Consider the following 22,116-nt stretch of genomic DNA (forward strand, 5'->3'; position numbering starts at 1 on the left):
TGTAGGACTAGAATGGGATTTGCGACCATTTTTTTTGTAATCTACCGAATGTTTTTATATCGATGGTGCGATTGCCTTATGGTTTTTTAAGGATTAAATGTGGCCCATGGACGTCGCAAGACCATTCTTTCCTGTATTGTTCGGTTTAAGAAGCTGTGACTGTGACTTTTTCGAATTGCTGAATTATTAAATTCATCTGGTATCCCCTCATAATTTGAATAAATATCAGAATTTGTTAGATTTATAGTTTCGAATATGCAGCGGGTTGGTTTTCCCATTATGATTTTTATGGCATCGTGACCAAGCTTCCCATTCTAATCTTGAAAAATTTGTGTGTGTATTGACCAACCACGATGTCAGTGGGATGATAGTGTGCATATCAAATTTTTTTTGTAAAATATGAGTTGTGTCTTTTATATCTTAAGCACATTTCTCTACTTTGGGCCTGAGATAAATTTTCTCTAGAAGAACCACAACCTGATAGTGGTCCAAAGAAAATTATTAAAAAGTTGTCAAAACAAAAATGTAACGTTATAGAATAAAAAACAATGTAATTTCTCATTCTTTAATCATAAAATAGCTTCAAATCCTATATAGTTTTAATTTTCCTTCATGGCTTTTTCAACTTTTGGCAAGGCAACATTTCTTATATCTTATAGCAGGGCAAAAATGCAGCCAGCACCCCCCCCCCCTCCCTTAACAAAAGTATGAAGTGACGCCCCTGAATGGGATCTCTATGCGATGCATTTGGCAGGAGATGGGATCTCCAAGATACGATGCTTCCAATTGAAAATGCCCGAGTGATGTAATTTTGAAACAGGAGATAAATCTCATTTCTGAGAATGCGAATGAAGTCTTTCTTGTGTCCATGTTGAACCGTTCGGGAAAAATATACATTTCAAACTAATAAAATGCAGATAACCATTTTGGTATTTCAAATTCAAGAAAGATAATAAAGAGTACGAATAATTATTATCGGTTCCAAAATTGTACGTTGCCTTTCTGAGACTGACGGCCATTTTAGCTATTTTGGTGTGAAAACTGACAGCCATTTCAGCTATTCTTAAGATGCGAATAATTGGGACTATTTTGTAATATGCAATTTTATTCTCTTGATTTTATTTTCTGAAACTGACGGCTATTTTCATTTGAAAAAAAATTAAGATTCAAGGAATACTTATCGGGAAAATTTGGTATACTGATATTCTATAATCAAAATGGAACCAGTCGTGCGAGCCTTGAACCCGAGCTAATAGCTAGAAATAATCTCGTTTTTATCAATAACTTTCGCGGAAAAAGAACTTTAGAAAAACACTCTGTTTCTTTTGGTTATAAAGCAATAAATACGATTTAGATTATGAATATAAATACACAATATACAAGTCATCCTAATAAAATACAATACAACAGATTACAAAAATCTTTACAATCAATTTAGTTTTGTTGCGCTTTTACACAAATGTCAGGATCAATTGAATTGTTGCTACATTCGACAACTGCTGTGCTTTGTGAAAAAAGTCACATCGATCGTGACATTACAATTTACACGGATTAATGTTGACAAAATATAGGACAATGTTGCAGATGAGTGGAAAAGTCCTTAGAAAAATAAAAAGATGTAGAAATTATCCCTTGTTTACGCACGTCATATCTACTCCAAAAATGAGCTTGAAGTAGGGCAAACAGTTGCTTACGACAACGGAGTAGTATTTATATGGGTCCTTGACATGTGCAACTTAAAGTCCACTAAGTAGCTTTATCCCTTCAACTTTTAAGGAAATATTCAATATATGACTTCTGGCAAAAATATTAAACACAATCCTTTAATGTTTAATGTTTTGAATACGGCATAGTTGTTCCCATTCAGAAGCCAATGAATTAATTTTACTTGATTCTTCGTCTAGATGTGTTGCCAGTAGATTTTATTGTCACAGAGCGCTCGTCTGCGGTACTGAATCAGGCAGATCATGTCTCCCGTGTCGGGGCAGGCGACTCCAAAGAAACGATAGGCAACTCTTGGCTTCCTATGTTACTCGTCTCTAAATACTACAATAGCAAGGCAACAAGATCACTCTAACAAATACCATTAGAGTTAAAAGAAAGAATATAAACAATTGATCAAACGCAATGCACCTTTCGCAGTAAAAGCAGACATCTCTAAACCTTGAATAACTTTAAAACACCCCTTTTTGAAAGTTACCCTGCAAAGTCGGAGTCGAGAAAACTCTTCGAAAGTTCTCCAGCTACAGCATAACAAAAAAAGACGTGACATGGGATTCGGTAAGTATAATTATTTTCAGACAAATGGCAACATTTTCTTTTGGCTAATTTTTTGAAGTGCCTGGCATTTTGGGTTTTATACAAAATGCTCTCGATAGTTTCGCTCACACTGGTCATAATTTGATGGTTGTTACAAATACAAGCTATCATTCTGTATACAGAGGACTGAAGAATTGAAATCATTGCAACTTCGAGTACATTTTTTGTATGAGTAGCTACAGCTATGCTACTTATGGCGAGGGGGTCTCTACCAATTCACGGCAGGATCAGTATTTTAATCGATAAGAAATATTGGGAAAAGAGTCAAATATTGACGAGGCATTTGCCATGTGATTGAAGCTGCAGCTTTGTAAGAAAATCTAGTCATGGCGTTCCCTGCTAGCAGCATCGGTGTTTTCTGTTAGTTTTCTGACTGTAAAAAACTGGCGGACCTGAATAATTGTTTTGTATTCCCCCACTAGAGGCGTAGCAGATCCTAAATGTTTGGGAGACTTGGTATAGATCTTGCCAGAAATATTATTCATTAATTAACATAGAACTGGCCGAATATGGCCTGAAATGCGATAATTTCCTCCTGATTAGGAGGCTGTAGCCCACAGTCCCTCAATCTCCTACGCCTATACCCCCCCCCCCCCCAACAAAAAGCTTTATGTCAGTAGAGTAGAAGACGAAAAACTTTTGAAGGGCTTCTATGAAAAAAGCTTGCTTACGTCATCCTTGAGACAGCATGCCAAGTAGCTCCCGTAAATCCCTGAGCCCAAGAGCAAAAGGGCAGAAAAACAGAAGAAAATAGCCAGGCCAACCAGCACCCTCGTCAATTTATCTGCTACTTCATTGCATGGGTTTGGAAATGACTGTGACAGTCCAATGAAAGTGGCTTTAAGAAAAAAAGACAAAATTTCAAAAATCACACTTTCAAAGTAAAAGAACATATAAAATTTGCTTGGACCGTATACAATGTAACTTTGTATTGTGCTAAATATATTATCATACCATGTTATGAACGCAAGCTCTAATCCCACTATCCAGTTGCGTCGCGTGACCTTCCTCGCTGGGGGGATGTAAGAGATGCAAAACCGTATTTTGCCGACAGAAATTCTTTTGTTACATTTGGTATTAAATTATTTTGTAATAAATTTGATTCTACCGACGAGTTCTCTGAAACATCTTCCGCCAGCACGCTACCCCCTTATCTTTTCGCATAAATTAGCATGCTAAACAAGAACTTGCATCTATGATAAAATTGAGCGAAGAACGAAGATGTACAATAGTAAATTGTACTAACGACATTTCGAGCATACCTTGTCACCTGATAACGGGCTATGCTTGAATTGTTGTCAATACAATTAACTCTCTTGTACACAACTTTGTACGGTATATTAAGTAAGCAAGAATAAAATATAAACTTTATAAACATTTCGGAAATGGAACATGGCACAATCAATGAAAGCTAACATAAAAGCTAACATAAAAGCTAACATAAGAACATCAGCAGTAGAACTTTGCTACTAAAAACAAGATTAAGAAGTTCAACCAGCAAATTTGTAAATGTGTGAATGAAAAAAAGGTCACCGTAGCAGGCTGCTCGACGGGCTCCAAGGAGTTCTTGCGGCGAAAAGTCGATAAAAATGTAGCAAATAAGAAACACCGCAATACACCGAGAATAAACAACAATAAATACACGTATATCAGTGAAAGCTAATATTTCACCCCGGCATACGGGGCTTTTGCTGTGTTTCTTATTTGCTATAATTTGTAAAACCTGATCGCAAAAATTTTCCCAAAATATATGAAAGTTTTATATCATAGTTGAAAGTTTTATAACTGAGTTTTCAGCGTAAATCTGGACATCAAGCGCAAATCAGGAATATCTAGGCACCAAGAACTGTTGCAGAGGGCCTCGCTGAAAATTTTAAACAGATGAGATTCCCCTAAGCTATTCAATCAGATTAAAATGATTAATTGAAGGGAATAGAGAGAATAACGTACATCATAAACTGATGGGACTAACACGAATGCTAACAGTATTACCCCTGTCCTGGCATTCTGTTAACAACCATAATGATAATAATGATGACGATTGATCATTACTGATTATGAACAATATTTTTCAATTTGCAAATACCATACCATTTCCAGAAATTGAATCGCCCTTGATATAACATGTGCATTGTCCGTACCCGCTTCTAAAACAGTTGCCTGCGTTGACTGAGTCAATCATTGCTTTATCCCCGGCTATACTCAGCCCAGTGAACACAAAAAACGGTAAAAATGCACATATGCATAAAACAGCATAGCACAAGATCTGCGTGAATGGAAATAATAACAAATCAACTTAGAAGATTTAATTGCAACTTGCATAAAATGTCAAGTAAATTGCTAGCAAAGATCACAAAATTATGTTTGTTTCTTATAAGATAGAAAGGGGATCGATGATTCATTTCAATTTTCATTTCATACATATCCTCAGCACTAAATTATGTACATAGCAACAAAAGATTTAAGAATAACTTTTCTGAGAAATGTTTATGTGTAATTAACGAAAGAAGCTAGAAGCTACCAAAAAAATGTCTAAAAGGATTGAGAAGATTCGTTGCCCGTCTTTTTTATCTTTAGGGGTGAGATTCGAGGTTTTTCTGCAAAAATTGATTTCTCCTGGTAATTGGCAATGTATAACTTCAATATCAAGATTAGGACTGTTTCAAGATTAACTTAAACAGGAATCAGAAAGAGCTTACACAGGAATCGTGAAAACGTATACAACTTCTGTTGTGCATCCGGTAGTCAATACTTCTGTATTTTTGAAGAAATCTTTGAAGCACTGACGTAAATTTGTTTGGAAAAACTGTGGTCACACTAAATTGCTTTAAATATAAGAGGAATCTGTCCAGTCGTGCTGCGGAGGTGGGCTAGGGGAGCTCAGCCCTCCTTGTTAAAATAAGGAGAGATTTTTTTTGGTGCGGGTTAGGGCTCAGTTTCCCTTAACAAACCAGTATATGTTTTGTTGAACGAATTCCGTACATGGCAATGCGAATTAACCATTTATTATGCTATTGGTTTTGCAAGAATGAGATAATTTTATTAGCCTTTCAGTGAAGGTGAATAGTTTGAATGGTTTAAATGCAATGCAAGGACTTAAGGGATGAGCATGGGTGTGGTCCTTAGTGTGAATTCTAGAAGTTCTCTGCGGCACAGCCCAACTTCCAAGCCCTTTTAGGGCGGCAAAAAGAAGATAGAAAGTACCAAGCTTACTGGAGTTTTTGCCTTGCTAACACCAGCCGCTATTCCTAGAATTCCGCAGACGAGAAACTAGAACGAAAATAAAAAAGGTTTAATCGCAAGTTGATGTTCAGTTGCCTGATGATCTTACAACCTTTGTGCTGAATTATTGGGGTGTGTAGGGACAGGGAGGGGGTTGATTGGCAAAATGTCAAGCATTGCGCTCAGGTATGGAAGAGTGCAATTAGGGGCGTACCTTGACGATTTGGAGTGGGGGGGGGTGTAAATGGGTGAATTTACCGACCAAATTCAACTCTTGCTAGTCAATGCATAACTTATTCTACAGTTATATATTTGCTATTCAATGTATAGCTTATTCTACAGTTTTCACTGTTTTATCAATATGATCTCGTCAATTACGAGCAAATGAGATCCTTCCACGTGCTACCAAGATACGCATCTACCGACAATTCATAACATTTACCGACCATCTGTAAAATTTACCGATCAACTTTCCAAAAGTGGGGAAGCGTAACACCTCATCCCCCCTACACCCCCCGGTAGGTACGCCCCTGAGTGGAGTATGCATAAAATTGAGTTCTGATAAAATGGATTTCTAAACTTACCGCCACGCCAACTGCAATGGCAAAAATTGCTCCTCCTGTAGGACCAATCGCAGCTGTTCCCAGCAGAGCCAGCAACAAAATTATCCCACCAGCTATGCATTCAAAAATACTGAGGACAATGATAATTATCCCTGAAAAACAAAAAATGCTGTTCAGATTAGTGCCTTTTTAATCCTTATCCAGACAGCAGAACCCAAAAGATGCCCCAACAATCCTGGGAGACACTCTCCCCTCGCAGGCACCAAATGGAAACTGGGAGACATGCCCCCAGTTCTTGGCAGGATGGATTTTGCATTTCCTCCAATGAGAGTTCTCTTGGAAAAATTATGTTTGGCAAAATATTTTCTTATTGGATTCTAGTTTTTTTGAAACTGTGTTAATAAACCAAACAGCTTGTTACGTAATTTTGTTACACATAGCAAGTGTGTTGTAATATTTGGTGGGTATGTTTAAATAGATTGAATTGTTGAAAAACAATATAGAACACTATTAATAGAATTGGATATGGCTTCCAGAATCCTTTGTTCCCCATCTTAATTTTTGGTTCAGCATACCTTGAAAGGTTGGAAAAGCAAATTTTCTTACAGACTTTGGCTAAAATGGGAGAAGTTTAGTTCAAAGCTTGGTACTTTGACACATCGGAAGCACTGAATTCATTTTTCAAAAACCTCTTTTCTCCCTTTCTCTCGGAATTATCGGATCCGGAAATAAGACGTCATTATCATTTTCAAAAATTTATCCTTACTTTAAAACGAAATAAGATTAATTTAATGAAATTGCCTAACTTTCAAAGAACGAGAACCGATATACGAGAACCAAAGAAAAAAAGGTTGGTGGTAACCCTCTGCAAAACAGACGGGTCCCGATAACTCGAGTTTAAAGGACAAGTGACACACTTTTCACCCTATCTTTTCTTTTCATTAACTTATAGATCATCTTTTAAAAGTAAGTTTTTCCTGGTTCTAATCAGGGGGCGCAGGGGGCGCGATTTTGCTTTTTATCACGTGACCGTATGACGTACATTGTGATAACTCAGAATTTTCCTGTAATTGATAGAGAGTTTACGAAACACGACGCGACAGGTCCAGACGAACTGTACTCGTTTACAAGCGTGTTGTAAACGTTAATATTGCACTCTATACCAGTAGCAGCAATAACAAATTATCACAATCTACGTCACGGTGTCACGTGATTCATTTCCCGCCATAATTTCAAATGGGTTTTTAAGTGGGAAAATGAAATCAGAAAGGAAAAATATTTCAACAACACTCTCATACAGCATTTTACTTTAAGTTAAAAGAAAAAAAACATTTGGCGCCAAAAGCGTGTCACTTGTCCTTTAATATATTTACTTCCTTTTGATATCAGGTCGGACAAAATTTATAAGGAACATAATAATATATTGTATATGATCAGCTATTGGACGCATGGAACTCATAATGGAGCTATCGGAGCCATGTGCCAAATTTGACGTGAAATAACGCAAATTTATTATTAGTTTTGTTTGAATAATAACAGTAAAAAAAAATTACAATTTAAAAAAAAACAAATCAAATGATAATGGCTCACACTATGTACAAATAGTTCAATTGTGTTAGAATGGGAATAAATAGGATTAAAGGTGCTCAAGTAGGTAATTTTTCATGGTTCTTTTGAAAGATAGCTTAGTGGCAGCATTTCAAAAAAGTAAAGGCAGGAAAATCCATGGAAATCGATTGAAGGAAAAACCAAGGCTAGAAGACTGTCTAGTATTGTAATGATCAAGGGTTTTTGTTTTTAGAAATTCTGCTCATAAACCCATAAAGTAGAGGAGCTAGCATCTTTATTTATTTGGAACATGAATTTAGCTGTTTCAAGCTTGTAGAGAGTATCGAAATTCAAAAGTTTCAAACGTTTAAAAAGATTGTGTCGCCATGTGCAGTGTACGATGCAAAGTCAGCTACTCTAACAGCTTTTCGTGAGCTGCATTTTAGGGTTTTTAAAGTTGATTTGTTTCTGCAGCCCCAATCAAATATGCCATACAGTGCATGGGGTTTAATACGAATGAGTTATAAGAGTGTTCTAAAGTAGTTTTTGGCACGAAATGTCTTTGAAATGGAAAGATCATACAGAACTCCAATACCTTTGGATATTTGAATATTTACTTGTTTTACATGTTGTTTCCAATTTAGCTTTTATCTATCATAATTCCAAAAATGATAATTTGGATAATTTTCCTTTTTAAGTTGGTCATTATTTATATTTCAGTTGATAGTTTCAGGTACTTTTCTTCGACTGATCAGAAAAAAGTTGGATTTAGATACGTTTACCAACAGCTTATTAGCTATTAGCCATTCAGATACTTTTGCCAGTTGAGAATTCACAGTTTGTTCAATAAAATTAAGATACAATATTCTTTTCAAAAAAGATTGTTAAGGGATAGTGCAAAAATTGAGTATTCAAGGCCATCGGAGGCTCTGGAAGGCATATATAATTCTTTTAGTAAGTATAAAGAGTTAGTAAGTATCAATAGTTTCCTATTTAATCAAATATATTACCTTGTCGTTTTGAGAATTGCTCCATTTTAATTTGAAGTTGAAGTTTATCTCACTCTCCAGGCTTTCTCACCAAAACCAGAAAATATATTGTAAGCAATAGTACACTTGATGATCGATTTGTCGCTTCTATCTAACTATGAAATTCAAAATGACTTTACTTATGAACTGTGTAGGACGAGCATCCTTGCACGACTCAAACAAACAAACAAACAGGATCTAATGATTGTCTTCGATTGTTTTATTCCACCGAATAGCATACAACAGATTATTCTGGTATATTGAAATACAATTACGTACGTGCCCTGCGTAATAAAATTCACTGCAAGATAATGGGCAGCTCAGAGTGAAATTTTTATGAACGAGAAAACAATATGGAGCAAGTTTCAAAATGTCAAGGTAAATAATCTTTTATCTCCTACCTTACGGGAGAGTCTTGGCAGGGAAAAATTGCATTCATTTCCGTTTTTCGTATTGTGATATTTGCAATGGGAGAAAGAACGTGATCTTACGCAATAGCTAATGGGGCCTTTGAAGAATTTATGTTGTTGGCTTTAAACGTTTTGTTGCAATCATCCTATCCAACCAGATTTATAGAAAATTTTGGAAGTTTCTTGACCCTTTTCATGTTCAGTACACGTTTCTTTAGCAAATTTTGCATATGAAAAATTGATGTTTTATTGTACGTGGCCTTATGTTATTTGCAAAAACAATTAATGTCAAACTCAAAACATTTGTGGACTACAAATTTTTGCCGCTGTCACTAAAAAGTTATTGCCTGAAATTCTTTAGCTGCTGTCACAAACCCCTGCAATACATTTTGTCAATCTAACTCTGTATATAATTCGCAACTTTCATTTTTATATGATAATAACGGACTTTCGCAATAGTTTTGTGAAATTTCTATGTCGGGACAGGCAAAAAATATAGTTACTACCTGAAGCAGATAAAAACAACAACTTCGCCGTGGTCTTGAAAAATACCACGTTGTCAGTTACTTCTATAGCTAGGTAACAAGCAGCACTGGTTGTCAATTCAAATCCCTCTTTCCATCTTAGCATACCTTTTGAATGGTAAAAAAATCTGGAGCTCATGTAGTGCAGTGCCGTCGGAACGAAATTCATATTGGGGGGGGGGGGGGCTGCCCATTGTTTTCCTTCTCATTCAGTACACTGTTATAAAGGAAACATACTACAGTTTGACAATTATTGGGGGGCTCCAGCTTTTATCTATCATAATTCCAAGAATGATAATTTGGATAATTTTCCTTTTTAAGTTGGTCATTATTTATATTTCAGTTGATAGTTTCAGGTACTTTTCTTCGGCTGATCAGAAAAAAGTTGGATTTAGATACGTTTACCGACAGCTTATTAGCTATTAGCCATTCAGATACTTTTGCCAGTTGAGAATTCACAGTTTGTTCAATAAAATTAAGATACAATATTCTTTTCAAAAAAGATTGTGAAGGGATAGTGCAAAAATTGAATATTCAAGGCCATCAGAGGCTCTGGAAGACATATATAATTATTTTAGTAAGTACAAAGAGCCCCTTTTTGTTAATAGTTTCCTATTCAATCAAATATACTACCTTGTCGTTTTGAGAATTGCTCCATTTTAATTTGAAGCTGACGTTTATCTCACTCTCCAGGTTTTCTCACCAAAACCAGAAAATATATTGTAAGCAATAGTACACTTGATGATCGATTTGTCGCTTCTAATTAACTATGGAATTCAAAATGACTTTACTTATGAACTGTGTAGGACGAGCATCCTTGCACGACTCAAACAAACAAACAAACAGGATGTAATGATTGTCTTCGATTGTTTCATTCCACCGAATAGCATGCAACAGATTATTCTGGTATATTGAAATACAATTACGTGCGTGCCCTGCATAATAAAATTCACTGCAAGATAATACGCCGAAGAAAAGTTTCACCCAATAACTCTCCCCAGACCTCCGATCGCGCCAAAGGTTCCCAGATACTGAATTGGTGTTATGATCGAGAAAACAATATGGAGCAAGTCTCGAAATGTCAAGGTAAATAATCTTTTATCTCCTACCTTACGGGAGAGTCTTGGCAGGGAAAAATTGCATTCATTTCCGTTTTTCGTATTATGATATTTGCAATGGGAGAAAGAACGTGATCTGATCTTATGCAATAGCTAATGGGGCCTTTGAAGAATTTATGTTTTTGGCTTTAAACGTTGTGTTGCAATCATCCTATCCAGCCAGATTTATAGAAAATTTTGGAAGTTTCTTGACCCTTTTCATGTTCAGTACACGTTTCTTTAGCAAATTTTGCATATGAAAAATTGATGTTTTATTGCACGTGGCCTTATGTTATTTGCAAAAACAATTAATGTCAAACTCAAAACATTTGTGGACTACAAATTTTTGCCGCTGTCACTAAAACATAGGTATCTGTAAACACGTGTGTGAATATAGAGAGATGAGTTTGCTTTCTGTATAAAATCTCATGTCTTGCCTTGGCCTTCCACCTCAAGATACGTAAATATTATATTGGCGACGAGTAAAAAGAAGAGGAAACCAGTGCACCAGTATGTCGCATGCCGTTTCACTACAACCTGTTCCCGAATTTAATCCCGATAGCGGAGAGGTTGGCGCAAGTATCGCGATTTCGTGGAAAAAATGGATTTCCGATTTTGAAATGTTTACTGTTGCTGCAGGCATCGCCGATAACACTCGTGAACGAGCGCTGTTGTTATTCCAAGCTGGCCCCCGAGTTAGAGAGATTTTTGATCAGCTCGAAAACACCGGTGAAGCAAGTGCCTACGATACAGCCAAAGATAAACTTACAGCCTATTTTGAACCGCAGAAAAATCGCCGATATGACGTGTACTGTTTTCGAAAGGCACATCAAGAGCCTACTGAAAAATTGGACCAATATCACACTAGGTTGCGAACACTGGCTTTACCTTGTGAGTTTGGTGACAATCTGAAATTTGAGCTGGAACAGCAAATTATCATTGGGGGAACTTCCTCTCGCCTTAGGAAGCAGGCCCTGCGAGACCCCACATACGACTTGGGAGAAGGGATGAAATAAGTCGATTTCAGTCGAAAAAAATTGAATCTCAGAAAATCGAGCCTCTTTCAGCCGAAACAAAGCAAGTTGTGGCAAAAACGACCCACAAATGTCGAAACTGTGGACGGGCATCTCACCCCCAAGACACTGTTTGCCCCGCAAAAGGGAAGGAATGCCGAAAATGTGGAAAACCAAACCACTTTGCTATAGTGTGTCGTTCTAGTGCAAAAGGCCAGCAAAATTCCACGACAAGATACAGACAAAGAACAAAGATTCTACGTTGTCTATAACAACAAGTCGGGTAATCTCATTAGTGGAGATACAGCACAAGAATTAGGTCTTGTTACGCTCCATTTAAATAAAATGTCAACAAATAAAACGCCTTCATCACCCGTGACTGATGATGGAAAGCTGAATAAACTTCTGCAAAGCTTTCTTCTGTGTTCGAAGGATTAGGAAAATTGAAAGGCGCCATTGTAAAGCTGAACATTGATGAAAACGTTGTTCCAGTTGCGGAGCCGCAGAGGCGCATTCCGTTCCATATTCGTGAAAAAGTCAAGCGTGCCATTGGAAAGCTGGAGAAGGATGACATAATCGAAAGGGTTCCAGAAACCCAACCTACGCCATGGATTAGCCCGATAGTTGCAGTACCAAAGAAAGGTGATGACGTACGCATATGTGTAGATATGAGAAAGCCAAATCAAGCAATCAAGAGAACCAGGCATCTCATTCCTACAGTCGATGATATTAATCTAAAGTTAACTGGAGCAAAAGTGTTTTCAAAACTTGACATGTCTCAGGCATATCATCAGCTCCAATTGCACGAAAGCAGTCGCTACATTACAACATTTAGTACACATGTAGGCCTGTTTCGTTACAAAGACTAAACTATGGAACAAACGCAGCTGCAGAGATTTTCCAAAATGCCTTGCAAACGGCCTTACAAGGAATTAAAGGAGTTTGCAATATAGCAGACGACATTATTGTCTTCGGAGTAGACCATCAAGATCATGATAGAGCACTCAATGACTGCCTGCAGAAACTATCAGATAAAAGTCTCACTCTGAATGCAACTAAATGCAAGTTTTTATCGAAATCATTGTCCTTTTTTGGACAGATTTTTTCAGCTGTTGGTACAAGACCAGATCCAAAGCATATTCAAGACTTGCAAGATGTACAAGTACCAACCAACGTGCATGAAGTGCGAAGTTTTCTAGGAATGGCGAACTACAATTGTAAATATATTCAAGACTACGCAACTACCAGTGCTCCACTTAGAGAACTAACAAAGAAAAATTCACATTTTCAGTGGAAAGCTGAACACCAAAAGGCGTTTGAAAAGTTAAAGAATGCTCTGACATCAGTTCCAGTAATGGCCTATTTCGATACCACAAAGGACAGTATAATTACTGTAGTTGCCAGTCCTGTTGGCATATCAGCTATTCTTGCTCAGAAAGATTCAGCAAGTGATGATTGTCGTATTGTTGCATATGCAAGCCGAGCATTATCATCTGTGGAAAAAAGATTCTAACAAACTGAGAAAAAGGCATTGAGCATCGTCTGGGTGGTAGAGCATTTTCATTTGTTTATTTATGGAAAGCTATTTCAACTGATCACAGATCACAAACCATTGGAAATCATATATGGCAGCCCCAAATCAAAGCCATCTGCTCGCATTGAACGATGGGTCTTGCGCCTTCAGCCTTACAGATTTACAGTGCAGTATAAACCAGGTGTAGACAATCCTGCAGACTTTCTTTCCCGCCATCCAACAAAAGAAAGTACATACAAACAAGAGGAGATGATGGAACCCTACATCGCCATGTTGACCAATGCAGCAGTTCCAAAAACGATGACAATTACAGAGATAAAAAGCGCTACTGACAGTGATAGGACTCTGCAAGCTCTACGTGCTGCTATCAGTCTAAACCGATGGGACTGTGATGCAATCAAGTCATTTAAAGCGATAAAAGATGAGCTCACCATCGGAGCTTATAACATAGTTTTGCGTGGAACCAGAATTGTCATTCCAGAATCACTTCAAAAGAAAGCAATAGACTTTGCACATACCACTCATCAAGGCCTATCCAATACCAAATCATTTCTCCGAGAAAAAGTTTGGTTTCCAGATATTGATAAGCTGGTAAAAGAAACAATCGATCATTGCGTACCTTGTCAAGGTACTAGAAGACCAAACCCACCAGAGCCTTTACAGATGACTGAAATGCCGCAAGGACCATGGCAGAAACTTCATGTAGATTTCTACGGACCATTGCCATCTGGAGAGTATTTGCTTGTTGTTGTAGACAGATACTCGCGATATCCTGAAGTAGAAATTGTGCGATCCACAAAAGCTTCAACCGTTATACCAAAGCTGGACAAGATCTTCGCTATTCATGGTAAACCAGAAACACTCACATCTAATGTTAGGCAAGAAGCAGCACTGGTTGTCAATTTAGATCCCTCTTTCCATCTTAGCATGCCTTTTGAATGTTAAAAAAAATCTGGAGCTCATAGTGAATTGCAGTTGACGCTTCTAGCGAGAAACTTTAGGGGAAATGGACACAAGACACAATTTTACCTAAAGAGGGCCTGAATTTCTCGATTTATCAAATCTTCAATTCATTAGTTTGTTTACCTTCATTCATATCTAGGAATATCATATTTAACCAACAGAGCAACTACCTTTGCTTGATCCTTTATTGATTTTATGACATGAAGGTCTCTGAAATACCTAAAGCGTTTCTTCCACCGAGCGGATTTTACCTGAAATTTCCTATTGAGATACTATTAAGGGGGGGGGGGTGTGATACCCCCACACCTCCCCGGTCACGACGACTCTGCTTAGACGTAACATTTAACCAGTCTTACATATTAAGTTAGCTAGTCAAAAATTATTAAAGGAAAACTGGAGGGTAGCTTGCATGGGAATCGTCAGAGTGAATCGTCCGTATCGTCAGGCCTATATAAATCAATCTTTGTTTGAGATGTTGCCACATATGTATTGGCTCTTTCCCATAAAACCTCTCTTATTTTGTCTCTATTCATAATTTTATGAACAGGGTAAAAGTAACAGTGATCGGACGGATTCTGTTAGCAAACTTCAAATCTTTCATCTGCCATATCTCAACCGATATTTGATATATTTAAATGATTTTGCGTAATTAGAAGTATTTTGTTGTGTTCTTTTAAGGTTATGTGATCAAAAATCAAAAGTTTCATACATAGATTTATGACGTAAGAACTCTATGCAGTTCATACCAAACCTTTAGTCCAGTCTACCCCCCTTCTCCCGCAATAAAATAGAAATTCGGCCATGTAGTGACTTTCTCCGCAATTCTCACACATATCGTTTTGTATTTCAGGGTACATCTTTATTGTGTTTGGTTTGATGAAAATCTTCTTTGGACCAATCTTTCTACTTCTGATGTTTATGGGAATATCATCGAGAAACCCTAACGATGTGTCGCAACCAATCCTCGCAGCTTTAGCAGGGGTGGCGGTATGAAATTCCTAGTATTTGGTTCTAATTGATGATGTACGAAAAATTGAAATCCCCTTTTTTGCAAAAATGTTTATGGTTTCTGTACCGTGTACCCTATTTTCTGTACCCTTTGGAATTTCCTCTTTTCTGTTCCCTTTGGGTTTTTTTGCTCCTATTATCTTTGTTGTCGTGAAATCGTCATTTGTGATCCTTTAAATACTTCCACAGTCATCATTTCTTGTTATTGAATGTATGTCAATGAAGTACGTTTGTGCCTGAGGTAACAGTAGGATTATACTTGAAATAATCAATTAAACAATGTTTTGAAAATTAGTTTTGATTCAAATTTGTTTAATGGCTCCCAGAACTAACTGAGCAAAACAAAGCTGAATAGTTCATCTGGTGTCCTAAGCTTTTCTTACCCTCTCTTCAAAAGTACCAAAGTCAAAGTTCCAAAGAGAATGAATTCTCCATTTTTGACGTAATTGAAAGCGGAAGTTCTTGTCTAGGCATATAGACATCAGGCATGGCGCCACGGGGGGGGGGGGGCTGTTGGGCTGAAGCCCCCCACTTTTTCAGAGATAAAATTTTTTTAACCGTATGCGAAAACGAAGTATGGAATAAAAGAGAACAAGCTGTTTATATACTGCTTGATTTTATTTGGTTCTATTTACTAGTTTATTTAGGTATATTTTTTAGGTTTCAGGTTTTTTAGGTTATTTTATAGTTTATTTAGGTATATTCTATTATTTGTCTATTATTTGCATCAATTCTGCAGATAACTTTCTGTATCATTACAATGTTTGCATTTTGGATGTGTAAACATGGCCTACTGAAAATATGCGAGACAAAGATGATGCATGTTTCTGTTCAGGAACTAAAATTCTCTCAATCAATACAACAGCTTCTTGCTTTCTTTCCCCAATTAAATATCAACGCGTTGCATTTTTCTACAACAGTTTTACCTCAGTTTCATACATAAGAGTCAGTAGTCTGCAAAATAGTCATGGCTTAAGGCAGATTTCTACAAGGTGAATTTCGCAGCAAAATCGTGGGTAAAATGCCGGGTAAACGTACCGAAGCATGCACAGTTTTACTTTCCAGAAACACCTGATCTCAATAAACCTCTCCTTCTTCTAAAGAAATGAGCTCCCTCTTCGAAGATTACACTTAACCTATTAATCCTCTCTAGATCATCTTTTCTGGGATCAATGGCGTCATTGCAGGATTTGTGAAAAAGTTGAAAACGGTGAGTCATTTTGTAAGTCCCTGTTAAACCATGGTTAGACCTTGAGATACTCTTGCGTTTTTCGCGTTATGGCCTGAAATCGCAAAATTTTGATCCACGAAGCTCCTTGTAATGCGAAATTCGTGAAAGTTTATTCTCACAAGATATCCAGATAACTTTGCTATTGACCTTATTGGTAATTTTGGTAACAAATCATTTTTTAACGAATTTGAATACAGTTCCTGTTGCTATCAGTAGAATACCAATAGAAGGAAACCTCAATTAATAGAAATGTTTTGGAAGACAACCATAAACATCTTGAAGTCTCTGACTAATTTACGGTTCCGTGTGCAATGCATTTGGTGCAATGCATATGGTGCAATGCATATGGAGTACCCTCGTAGTGTTTGATTTGCTTTAATTCAGATTGAAATTAGTAAATCTCAGTACTAGTAGCGATCTTGATGAATAAGAGGAATATAAAACTTAGAGGTGTTTCCCAATATCACAAATTTCAAAAGGTGTGCAAAACATACCCCCAACTTCTCCCCCATTCTTCAAGCGTACATTTTGCATGCTTTTGAACCTTGTATGCTTCCAGATGGGTAAAAAATTTGAAAATTGTGCCTTCGCGGTCCATTTTGTCACATGCTTTGGGGTGTGCCGTGCAATACAGAAAATTCTCAATGCCAAATTGACAACAACTTCAGCATACGCACACTTGTGTCTCATTAATAGGTTAAATATTAAGGTAGCATAGAATATTATTTGTATTAATATTAATCTAAAAAGGAAATCAAGAGGGTTCTTACACCCTCGCCCCCTAGAATTGATATCTGTGTGTTTTTATTTCACAAGCAGCAGCTCCGAACGGGAACAGGGGGTGAGATGTGTTACTGCGTTTAACTACAACACGTCTTGTGTAAATACATTTATCCTAAAAGCTTCGCCATCATTTTAGATAAGTCGTATCCTGAATTCCCCTGACTTACTTACGTGTCCACGAGGAGCACATCTCCTACTTATCAAGTTACAGGAAGTGATCGAACCCCAATCCTAGTATTTTGCTTCTCCTGCTTAGCTTATTGATTTTCCAGCTTTAGAAGATGCTTCCAACAGCAGCCCTATTTATGAGCCCCAACCCCCTCCCTCCATTCGTGATATTATATTGAACTGACAGGTTACTGCAACGGTACTTTCGGTTTAAGTCATTATTTCTCTTGCCACTAGGTTCAATGCTATCTTGGCCATTGCCTGTTCTCCATCATTCTACTGCTTATTTTCGTTGGAGTCCATATCATGTTTTACAGGCTTCTTCTTGCCAACTTGAAGACGCATTGTGAAGGTAATATATGAGGCTTACACGATAGCTTCTTTATTAGTCAGAGACGCCGGAGCACATTTTAGAGGGGGGGGCTCAAGAAATTGGGGGGGGGGGGCTACTTACTTAATTTGCAACCATTATCTTCGATGCCCCAACCTATATATCATACCGTAGCAAAAAAGTTGGAGAGGGGCTACAGCTCCGGCGTCTCCGGCGTCTCCGGCATCTCCGGCGTCTCCGGCGTCTCCGGTGTCTCCAGCGTCTTCGGCGTCTCCGGCATTTCCGGCGTCTCCGGCGTCTCCGGCATCTCCGGCGTCTCCGGTGTCTCCAGCGTCTTCGGCGTCTCCGGCATTTCCGGCGTCTCCGGCATCTCCGGCGTCTCCGGCATCTCCGGCATCTCCGGCGTCTCCGGTGTCTCCAGCGTCTCCGGCGGCTCCAGCGTCTCCAGCGTCTCCGGCGCACGTGTTAGTGATTATTTTTCTAAGCAACTTTGTGTTGAATTGGCTTCTTAGTCTCGTAAAAAGGGGGCCGTTCCTTTCAAATTATTCACTACATCTATTTTTAATCACGGCAAAATTGGATTTGTAACCCCGAAATCAATGTTGGATTTGTATTTTTATAACTTTTGCATTACCAACATGCATTCAACATTTTCGGAGGAGTAGCAAGTTTCTTTTCAAACAGAAAACATCACCCTCTCTTGAAAAGTCTCAACTATTTTTGTCTTGGGTTGAAGCACTATTTTGAAAAAAGCACTCTGCTCAGCCATTTTATTATCCATGGATAAGACCGTAGTTATCTTCTTATTTTCTTCTTTCTTTATCTTCATTTTCCTCTTCATCTTCTTATTCTTTTCTTCTTCATCTTCTTTTTCTTCTTCGTCTTCTTCTTTTTCTTTTTCTTCTCCTGATTCTTTCTTTTTTTCCTTCTTCTATTATTTTTCTTTCTCTTCCCTGACTTTCTATTTTCTTCCACTTTTATTTCATCTTCGCCAACTTTCGTTTTACTTCCCTCCTTCTTTCATTTTTCTTCTTCACCTTTTTACTCTTCTTCTTCCTTCTTTAAAATAACAAACGATGTGATTGCTATATGCGTCCTTGATTTAATTTGAATCCGTTTGATTATTAGGTATGACTCGAATAAACTGATATTGAAATGGAATTGATGTATTTTTGTAGCACCAATGTTTTGCGGTCAAACATTCGAATAGCCTCGCCGCACTTGGAATTGCTATCATTGGAGTTAGGGCTTTTGTCGTGCACTTTAGGTAATAATTTCTAATTTGTTCACAGCAAGAGACTGTAATCCAGCTCACGAAAAAGAACTTATAATCAGAACAATTATTCGTCTCGGCACCTTTTTTGGCTTTGGGCTGCTGCTGCTCATTGCATCGTCAGTTTTGGCAGGCTATGTGATTCTTCATCTAAAGAACGTAAGTAGCATCGTCTTTATTTGTTATTGTTCTAAGAACTCACAATAACCGGTCTCTGCGTCTTTGAAGATCTTGGATGCAATGCAATGTTTTTCACCCTCAGAAAAAAATTATATATAACATAGAAATTTGAGCAGCCGCCTATTTTGAGACCAATCAAAGGCCATTATCCCATCCCCCAACAGTCCTACGATAAATCTCGCCCACTTTCCATATCTACTTGCTTTGCCCTGTGAGCTTTGGCCCCTCCCTACTTTTCTGCTTAGCGAAATAATTTTCCTATGTCAAATTTGAAAGAAATCTTTTTGTAAGCTGTTGTGTTTAGTGTTCCCTTAAATATGCCATTAGCTTTACCTTAAGCATCTAGATATTTACAATTTGATGGAAATAGCCGAATCATTGTCCAAGTTTAGCGTGCGTTGCCCATTACATTGTACGGATTGCAGATTTTTATAAAATGGTTTCCAATTATTAGTACAGTCTTTTAAATGCATGTTTGGTTTAGGAAATAGACGGAGAAATCCAGCCAAGAGTAACCTTGTGCCAAAGCAAAATTAATTCGTTTTTCGATGGCCTAACCTAAACCTGTTTCACAAAGTTTATTTGTTAACAGAAAAACTCCCAAAAACGTTACAGACAGAGGGAATAAAAGCTGTTGAAAAAAGAAAACAGCTAGGAAAAATTTTGTTTAGAAGAAATTAAGGATCTTTAGAATTGTTCCTTGAAAGTATCGCCAAGAAAGCTTCAAAACAGAAAGGTTTTATAGATGTTCCTGCACTGCAAGAGACGAAACGGTAATTACAAAAACTATAAACGAATATTTTTTGGTAAAGGGAGATTTAAATAAGGGCAAAAACAACACTACCATTTTTCGCCAAAAAGAATTATTTAACTTTATGGTCTGAAAATCTAGATGCAATGATCAATTCAAAATTATTTTGAACAGCCCAGTTTGAAAGTTTTTCATGCCTACTGTCGCTTTTCATAGAAGCAACTTATTTTCGAAAATTTTAAATAAAATAATACTACAATTTTCCAAAACTGCTATTTTTTTAATTTTTAGTTGATCGTGTTTTTGGTATTCTTTTTGTGTTCATGTTTTATTGCCAAACTGTGATTATACTCAAGGTTAGGGTTAGACTTTTTAGTTGTACTTTTGAAAACCTTTCTTGTTTCGAGTCAACATGAAACTATGGAGCATAATGATAACTGGAAACTTGAAAATGTTCCCCCGGATTTTCATTCGGTCAAAACCTATTAAGATAGAGTTTCGGGATTTGCTTTAAATACCATATTTGTAAAATTTTCTTCACGCCAATTAACCATGATAGCGGCCTTTACGAAACCCTCGCACAGTCCTGACAGTTTGGCCCCAACGCTTTGAAATACGTTTCGCTGGCCCTGCAACAGATAATGTAACTCATCTAAAATTTTAAGCGAATATGGAAAATATTTTATTAAGGCTACTTTGCAAATCAATGTATCAAATTAGTATGCTCTTAATGCTTCTACAATCTGATGACAAATGATAACTCAGAATTGAATTTGCTTACAGAACGAAGTGACAGAAGAACAACCGGAGAGTCTGGATATTGGTTTTACAAGATTCACAAACCCCGATGAAGTATCGTACACATTTACTAATGAAACGGACGAAGAGCCAAAACCACCACAGTTGGGATGTGAAGACTTGCCATGCAAAGTCTAAACTTTCCAAGACTAAACCATACCATGACTGGATATATACGATGTAGATAATTGTGTATAAACTCTACGATATCGATGTAGAGCTGGTAGGGAGCTGTGTATAAACTCTACGGTAACGAAGTAAACAGTTCCAATTGTTCATTACAACAATCTGCAATTTTTTGTGATTGAAATTTCAAATGTGTTAACTTATAGTCTAAGAATAAAGTCTAAGAAGCACAAAGAAATAGATCACAGCTTATGGGACTGGTAGTATTTAACCAAGATGAAGCCTTCTATATTCTTCTTTACTGAAGGAAATCAAAGTTTATCAACAGACTGACTCTAAAAGAAGAATAAAAGTATGGCACGGAAACAGCAAGTTTTTTTTAAGAAAGTTGGGTTTTTGTATTTTAGAACGTAATTGTAATTTAATCTTCATTGTAGTGTCAAATTGTAGATATTTTTAATTCATTCTTTAGAAGTTGGCATTAATTAGCTCATAATTGTAGGCAACAGCTATAAATGTTTCTAGTGCAAACGCAAAACAAATTAATTGATAATAATAATGTATTCTGTACAAGCATGGCAATTATCTGCAAATGAAATAAAAAAGGTCGAATATACTTGGTGCGGCTTTCTTGCTAAGACGAATGGTAAAAGATTGTTTCTCCAGGCAATATGCTCCCAAAAACAAGGCAGATAAATCAATACCGCAAGATGAAATTGATTGGTCGTACAAGCTGTAAGAAATTGTATGGTATGACGTATTCCTTAACAATAGTTGTTGTTGTTGCAGTCACGTTGAATTATGCGATAGAACTTAGATTTGAATTGCATGAGATTAGAGAAGACATAGAATTAGTTCCGATCGAGGTTGGAATCTAAACTGGAATAAACGTTATGATTGATCGTAGTTATACGGTCCTCTATTGAAATTAGAATTGGGGCCTAGACAATAAATCATCGTCTATCTGGTCCTGTATGTGCAGTAGCATCTGAAATATATCGCACACATCACCCGCCAAGATAATAGTTCTCTTCAAAAGCAGTTGCTCTTTAATGAAACGGCCAAAAAATCATCTTAACTTAGGAAAAAGCTATCAGAGTTTACTATGCTGGATGATAGTCAACTGAGGAGAATAATGATGAACCACAAGAGTTTTTGCTTCTTCTGACAAATTTTTCAGACTAATAAAGCGCATCTGATGAGGGTAATACTCTCCAAGAGGCAAGAGAAATGATGATGAATATAA

General features: G+C 37.2%; 2 protein-coding genes and 1 pseudogene across 4 annotated transcripts; 2 read left to right on the forward strand and 1 right to left on the reverse strand.

Annotated features, from left to right (window-relative positions):
• Positions 1 to 777: 777 nt before the first annotated feature.
• Positions 778 to 10,413, reverse strand: LOC135691745 (uncharacterized). 2 transcript variants are annotated; one of them, XM_065209705.2, is made up of 6 exons: positions 10,248 to 10,413; positions 6,126 to 6,256; positions 5,533 to 5,589; positions 4,411 to 4,585; positions 2,991 to 3,157; positions 778 to 2,046 (listed from the first exon to the last, which is right to left on the reverse strand). In XM_065209705.2, the coding sequence occupies exons 1-6, from the start codon at positions 10,270 to 10,272 to the stop codon at positions 1,966 to 1,968; spliced, it is 636 nt and encodes a 211-aa protein (XP_065065777.1). In that variant the 5' UTR covers positions 10,273 to 10,413; the 3' UTR covers positions 778 to 1,965. The 2 variants fall into 2 exon arrangements, with proteins under 2 accessions (XP_065065777.1, XP_065065776.1); XM_065209704.2 differs by having other exon boundaries at positions 779 to 2,046; positions 8,663 to 10,413.
• Positions 8,979 to 21,250, forward strand: LOC135691746 (uncharacterized). 2 transcript variants are annotated; one of them, XM_065209708.2, is made up of 6 exons: positions 8,979 to 9,058; positions 15,072 to 15,208; positions 16,383 to 16,439; positions 17,649 to 17,763; positions 19,035 to 19,174; positions 20,730 to 21,250. In XM_065209708.2, the coding sequence occupies exons 1-6, from the start codon at positions 9,034 to 9,036 to the stop codon at positions 20,880 to 20,882; spliced, it is 627 nt and encodes a 208-aa protein (XP_065065780.2). In that variant the 5' UTR covers positions 8,979 to 9,033; the 3' UTR covers positions 20,883 to 21,250. The 2 variants fall into 2 exon arrangements, with proteins under 2 accessions (XP_065065780.2, XP_065065778.2); XM_065209706.2 differs by lacking the exon at positions 8,979 to 9,058 and adding an exon at positions 10,548 to 10,700.
• On the forward strand, positions 10,713 to 11,996 carry LOC148958620 (uncharacterized; annotated as a pseudogene).
• Positions 21,251 to 22,116: the final 866 nt, after the last annotated feature.

This window comes from Rhopilema esculentum, chromosome 13 (assembly GCF_057945365.1).
Source record: "Rhopilema esculentum isolate cy_ngs chromosome 13, ASM5794536v1, whole genome shotgun sequence".
Lineage (NCBI taxonomy): Eukaryota > Metazoa > Cnidaria > Scyphozoa > Rhizostomeae > Rhizostomatidae > Rhopilema > Rhopilema esculentum.